The following is a 7,170-nucleotide window of genomic DNA, read 5'->3' on the forward strand; positions in this document are numbered from 1 at the left end:
AAAGAAATATGGAATTGCACGGTCATCTCTTCAACGTTACTTAAAATTAGAACAACCTCTAAAGAATCCAGCCAATAAATATATTACTCGTCAGATCTTCACTAATAGTGAAGAAAAACTTCTTGGAGATTACTTAATCAGATGTTCACAGTTACACTATGGGTTGGGAAAACTTTCTACAAGAAAACTTGCATTTGATTATGCAGTTGCCTTAGGCAAACGTGTTCCTGAAAATTGGAGCTTACATAAATATGCTTCGAAAGACTGACTGACGAAAGATGAGGGGTTTTATGGAGAGAAACAAGAATTTGTCGTTACGTACTCCTGAGGCTACCAGCTTATCACGTGCTACCAGTTTTAATCGTAAAAATGTAGGTGAATTTTTTGCTAACTACAAAAATGTGTTGGACCGATACAAATTTGGACCAGAGGCTATTTATAACGTTGACGAAACTGGCTTAACCACCGTTCAATCCACGCAGAAAGTATTAGCGACGAAAGGATGCAAGCAAGTTGGACAAATGACTTCTGCCGAGAGGGGCACTTTGATCACATTGTGCTGTACAATAAATGCACTTGGAAATTCTATACCTCCTTTCTACGTCTTTCCTCGTGTAAACTTCAAGCAGTACATGCTAAGCGGCGCTCCAGTGGGATCTGATGGGGCAGCCTACCCATCTGGCTGGATGACTGCTCAAAATTTCGTTTTGTACCTCAAACATTTCATCAAATTTGTTAAATCATCGAAGGAATCACCTGTTTTGGTGGTGCTTGACAATCATGAAAGCCATATTTCTGTAGAGGCTTTAAATATATGCAAGAACAATGGGATAGTGATGGTAACGTTTCCTCCACACTGTAGTCACAAGCTACAGCCATTGGATTTAACCGTTTTCGGACCACTAAAGCGATTTTATAATATTGCTTTAACAGATTGGCTTTCGATGAATCCTGGAAAAACGTGCACTATTTACGACGTTGCTAAGCTGTCAGCTTTGCCATTTAATCAAGCATTTACTCCAAAAAATATACAACACGGTTTTAAGAAAAGTGGAATTTGGCCTTTTAACTCAGAAATTTTCACTGACGAAGATTTTTCATGTTCATATGTCACAGACAGACCTCCAGAAATTGTAGATCAAAATGAGCAAGTCTCCCTACCAACGAATTATCCATGTGTTCATGAGCCGCCAAACAATGTTTCCAATGAAGAAATAAATAAACCATCTGCTTCTGCGTCTGCTGTCCTAAATACTACACAAGAAATTGTGATGAAAACACTTAGTCCTGCGTTAAGTCCAGAAATTGTGAGACCTTTTCCCAAAGCACCACCACGGAAAGGCGTTGCAGCCAAACGAAAGAAAGCAAAATCTAGGATTATGACAGATACGCCGGAAAAACTTTTAATAGAAGAACAGGCAGCAGCAAAGAAGCGTAAAGTTACAAAAGCTAAAATACCAAAGTTATCAAAGGAAGTCTGTATAACCACTGTTAGGAAGGAAAATAAAAGAAGAATAAGTTCCAGTTCTAGTGAAAGTACACATGACGAATTTATATCGTCAGGATCCTCATCAGAATGGAATGAACCTGAAGGCAGTGAAGCCGAACCCGACGAAGACGACGTCATAATCCCAGATCGTAACTTTCAAGTAGGTGATCATGTGCTGGTAGTGTTTCCAACTAAAAAAACAAGACTGCATTACGTTGGGGTAATCGAAGAAATTGATGACTGTGAATATACAATAAATTTTATGAGACTGACAAAAATTAGAAACACATTTTGCTATCCTGATGTGAAAGATGTTTCAACAGTGAGCAAATGTGATATCATTACCAAGTTGTCCACTCCTTCCACAACAACCCGACGAGGAACCTCTAAGTATATTTTCAACACACCGCTGTGGGTCTTTCAAAATTTGAAATAAAAAATTATTAAAAATGGTTTTGACTAACGTTTTTTATTTAGAGCTCAAAGCTCCCACCCACACTGCCCAATCATCCCACTAGTAGGGAGGTGTGGGCACTTTTACTCAAATTTGTAAATTTTGAATTTATTGAAAAATTTTTGAGAATAGGATTTATCATGATAATGCATATTATACAGAAATCATCCACCAATGACCAGATAATGATATTTTGAACTCAGATTAGATGGAACGGCCGCAATAGGAAATTTGCTAAAAAAGTGTTTAATGATCCCCACCTTCCCCTACAGGGTGATTGATTGAATTTTGACCACCCCCTTAACTTCCATAGTTTTGATTTTAGCAAAAAACGTTAAATACAAAACTAGTAGATATTTAGGTCTACTTTATTTTTAGCTAAACAGTTATTATACAGGGTGTCCCAAATTTGAGTAACGAACCAAACTTATGTTTTTTTAAATGCAATGACCAACTTTTTATCCGATATTTGAGTTCTACGTCAAATTCTAGGCCTAATTGATGTAAAATGTCTATATCGATATTCAACTGTTTCCGCAGCGTATACAATCCTTAATTGATTGAATTTTGACCACCCCCTTAACTTCCTTAATTTTGATTTTAGGAAAAAGGTTAAATACAAAACTAGTAGATATTTAGATCTACTTTATTCTTAGATAAACAGTTATTATACAGGGTGTCCCAAATTTGAGTAACTAAATTAAACCTTTATCACATAGTCGAGGCAACAGTGTTATAACAGATGCTGCTACACAGACATTTTACATACAGACATACAGACATTTTAAATCAATTAGGTCTAGAATTTGACGTAGAATTCAAATATCGGATAAAAAGTTGGTCATTGTATTTAAAAAAACATAAGTTTGGTTTTCTACTCAAATTTGGGACACCCTGTATAATAACTGTTTACCCAAGAAAAAAGTAGACCTAAATATCTACTAGTTTTGTATTTAACGTTTTTTCCTAAAATCAAAATTAAGGAAGTTAAGGGGGTGGTCAAAATTCAATCAATCAAGGACGCCGCTGTGGAAACAGTTGAATATCGATATAGACATTTCACACCAATTAGGTCTAGAATTTGACGTAGAATTCAAATATCGCATAAAAAGTTGGTCATTGTATTTAAAAAAGCATAAGTTTGGTTCGTTACTCGAATTTGGGACACCCTGTATAATAACTGTTCAGCTAGGAATAAAGTAGACCTAAATATCTACTAGTTTTGTATTTAACGTTTTTTGCTAAAATCAAAATTATGGAAGTTACTACATTTTTTTTTTTTGTTTTTAGTCGGGACCATAAGAATCAAACGATTTCAAAATCCTCCGCTTTTGGACGATAAAGAGCTTAGGAAAAAAGGCCGTGTCTCCCACGACACAGCAGTTAGCACAGATAGAATTGTTATAACCAAATGGCACGACAACAAGCTAGAGTATTTAGCCTCAAATTTTGTTGGAGTCGGGATACAGAACGACTGCACGCGTTGGAATAAAAAACAAAACACTCACATACAAGTACCCAGACCCGAATCTGTAAGAATATATAACATAAATATGGGAGGTGTGGATAAGGCCGACTTTTTGTTGTCATTGTATCGATCCCATGTAAGATCTAGAAAATGGACCCTTAGAATGATCTCCCATGCATGTGACGTTGTACTTGTTAACTTTTGGCTAGAGTATAGGAAAAAAGCCGAATCTTTCGGTATAAGAAGAAGCAAAACTTTCTATTTCAGTTTCGTCATGAAGTTGCCGAGAAACTTGTATATTGCGCAAAGTCATCCAAACGAAACGGCACCCTTCTCCAAAACGGCAAAAAGTTGAAAAAAAACTAGATGGAGTTGATCATTATCCATTATATGATGACAAGCCCAATAATACCACCCAGCCAACAAGTAAATGACCAATTACGTCATAGATACGTCCTACGACGTCTAATTTATTGAATACCGCAAAAAATTCGTCTGCTAAGGTCATTTTGTAGACGTCACAATAACGTTCAATGTTAACGTCTTTATCGACGTTATTTAACGTTAATTATCGTCAAGTGGTTTTATATGACGATTGTGGACGTCATTTCCAATCGTTAGATTACGTTGACAATTAACGTGATTCGCAAAGTTTTTGTTGACGTTACTATCGACGTCAATATATGTGTCAATATGTAAGTCGAAAAAAATAATGGAGGCGGAATTTATTTAAAACAAACATTTTTTTTTTGAGACCGGGGATCGAATCCTGTTCATCCCTCATTCACACATAATTATTAGTCATGTTACACTGCTTGTATTTACTAATTGGCTTGTCATGTGATGAACTAAAACAAACACGCTAAAAAATATTTATGTGATCACTATCGTTTGTCGACATGTCTTTAATGTCATGACTGTCATGTCACTTGTATAAGCTGACGGCCGACGCGCGTCGCACCGGCGACTTGACAATCGACAGAGTCCTTTCATCTTGGGCTTACCGGGCTTGCGATCGGTGTCGGTGCTTTGTGGGTGGCTGGTTGATGGTTGATGGTATCTTACCTTCTGATAGTTCTAGATGAGTGGCGATTATCAAATTTTCAATATGTTTTCGGTCGTCGAATTTAAGCCCTCAGACAACGGTGATACAGGCGGGCTTGCAGTAATAAGTCAAGCATGGTTGACGCCATTAAAGCGTGAAGCTTTTTGGCCGCCATTTAAGGGTCGGGAAAAATTTAATTGGGCGGTAAAAAACAGTGCAAAAGTGGATGAAGAGAGTTGGCGACTTTTCACCCCGGTCTAGCGAACTATGTAGTGTTTGTATAGAAACCTACAATGCCGGATCTATGGCGAAGCACCCGGTCTAGCGAGCCACGATGCTACTGAAGTAAAAGGCCGGAAAAATGGCCGGGCTGGGACTAACGGTGCAAACGCCCGGTCTAGCGAACCATGTAGCGTTTGCAATGGAAACTGGTGACGTGAACGTTACAGCAGCGCCCGGTCTAGCGAACCACGACGCTACAACAAACGGCGGTACAGGGTTGGAGTGAACAAGGAACGAACACCCGGTCTAGCGAGCCTCGGTGTTCAAATAACAGGTACACAGTGCACTAGGAGGGCGAGCCCCCGGGAGGGTCTCTCGAGCGAGTAGATAAGCTCGCACGAGAGAGGTTGCGACTCTCTGATGGGGTGGGCCTACACGACGTCGATGACGGATTCATGGGGGATCTGTCGCGTGGTGAAAGTGTCGAAAGGCACCGAGAACCGCCCGGCAGTCCCTCTAATCCACCAGACGATTTTTGGCGGATGCCAGCTCTGCATGTGGCAGAGTTGTCGTCCGCCTTTTTTATGACTCGATTTTCGAAACTGAAGAGCGGTCATGGGGGCGGACGGCGGCTTTGCTTAGGTGCGGAGTCATCGTCCGCCTTTTTTATGTCTCGTTTTTCGGGAGTAGAGAGTCGATGAGCATGCGGGTCGGCCCACAACTGAAGTAGACCGCAATCCAAGACTGCATCTACCTCCACGTGGTTCCCGGGGGAAGGTTTCTGTTCGACTGCTTGCGGTCTTCAGAAACACCAAAAGATGCACGGGGAGTCGGAGCTCCAAGCCCAGTGGGGCAGTCCGACTAGGGAGGCAGTCCCGAAGGCAAACGCGACCGCAGGGGGTCACTATTGTGGTCACGGGCCTGCCGAACCCGAGGCTCCCGGTAGCTAGCCGGCAGCTTTCTTCACTCGTCCACTCTGCGACGGGCTCATGCTGCCGTCGTCCGCAACAAAACCCACATATCCCTTCCAAAATTCCCTTTTTTCTACAAAACAGAGCGGTCTTCTCTGTAAAAAGACCAAAACATGACGATGGAATTTAAAAAGATGGTAAATCCCCAGGCGGGTCCCGGAAACTCCGGGGAATCCCGTCCGTCTGAGAAATCAGACGGCTGCCGCACGGAATATGGGGGCGGCAAAATTCCATTTAATGTGGCATCACAAGAAGATTCGTCCACAGACGAGTCCGCAAGCGCTGTAAAGCGAAAAGGGGCGACATTGTAGATGAGTCGGGGTGCTCGGAGCTGGACTCAACGAGCCAGTCCGAAACACACAAACCCAAACGCGTGCTAGTCAGAACACCGGCGAAACACGCGCAAGAGGCCTGTTCAGTCGCGAAAGAAGAGGAGAAGAAAAGGGTGACAGCCGAAGAGCAAGTGGACGTGAACTTAACCAAACAAAAGTGACATTGTTTTTAGAAGGGTGTTTTTCGACAGATTCCGGTCGGAGATACATATATTTTGTCTAAAAAAGCATGTGGTTTGACCATTGTTGGTGTGTTGAATAAAATAATCAAAAAAATGATATACAGTCCACTTTTATTTAATCACAACTAAAAAGAAGAGAGAAAATACTGGGTCTAGCCTTTGGATTCAACATTTTGGTCCTACGAGTCGGATTGAGGCAGAAACAGAGCACCTCCAGAGTTCGAGTTGATAGCTGCAGCTTGTTTGTACAAAGTTACCAGAAAGTTGCCGTATTATCCACATCGTAACCTTGAGTAAGTCCGTTCCATATTAGCCTTTTATTTATCTGAATATTATTTGAATTGAGTTAATCTGAATCAATACATGTTTTTATTTGGCTTTATTTGTAGTTTGTAGAGCATACCTTCCAATATAAGTGAGGTGACATTGAGTTGCTTTATAATTACAGCCAGGTTGCATGTTTTTTCTGTATTCGACAATAAATATTTTTGATTATTTGTTTGCAAGTCTTCAGAGTGAAGGTGCACCCCTTTAATTGATTAAAATATAGGTTTGAGTGATTATCTTGATCTTTAAAATGTCTGTAAAAAAGAATAATAGTGAAATTATAAAACTGCAAACACAAAAAGCTACTTTAAATGGGCAGTTGACCAGATTTGATAAATATTTGTGTAATATAAACTTATCATCTTTAAATTTGTCGGAGTTAGCTACTCGCTTAGAAAAAAATGAAGATATTTTAAGTAAATTTGAGGATTGTCAACTACAGTTAGAAATATTGGGTGAGGATGATGATCATGAGTTGGAGAGGGAACATTTTGAAAATTTTTATTACATGGTCATATCGAAAGCTCGCTCACTGTTGAATGGTCAACAGATTGGTCAGGTTAATAGTAATGAATCACAGTCTAAGCCTGTAACGAATGAACCATTGGTTAATATCAAACTTCCACCACTTAATTTACCTCATTTTGATGGAAGTTTTGATAAATGGTTGCAGTTTTATG

At 40.0% G+C, this 7,170-nt stretch overlaps 1 protein-coding gene across 1 annotated transcript; it reads left to right on the top strand.

Moving 5' to 3' along the window:
- The first annotated feature begins 278 nt into the window (after nucleotides 1-278).
- On the top strand, nucleotides 279-1,925 carry LOC145736235 (uncharacterized). Its single transcript, XM_081990538.1, has one exon. It carries the CDS (start codon nucleotides 279-281, stop codon nucleotides 1,923-1,925), a length of 1,647 nt encoding a protein of 548 aa, XP_081846664.1.
- Nucleotides 1,926-7,170: the final 5,245 nt, after the last annotated feature.

The sequence above is a fragment of the Ips typographus genome, linkage group LG12 (assembly GCF_016097725.1).
Source record: "Ips typographus isolate SLU linkage group LG12, UJ_Ityp_2.0, whole genome shotgun sequence".
Taxonomy (NCBI): Eukaryota; Metazoa; Arthropoda; class Insecta; order Coleoptera; family Curculionidae; genus Ips; species Ips typographus.

Excerpts from the sequence above, each read along its gene's own strand:
- LOC145736235 (XM_081990538.1), top strand. The coding sequence starts at position 279 with ATGAGGGGTTTTATGGAGAGAAACAAGAATTTGTCGTTACGTACTCCT.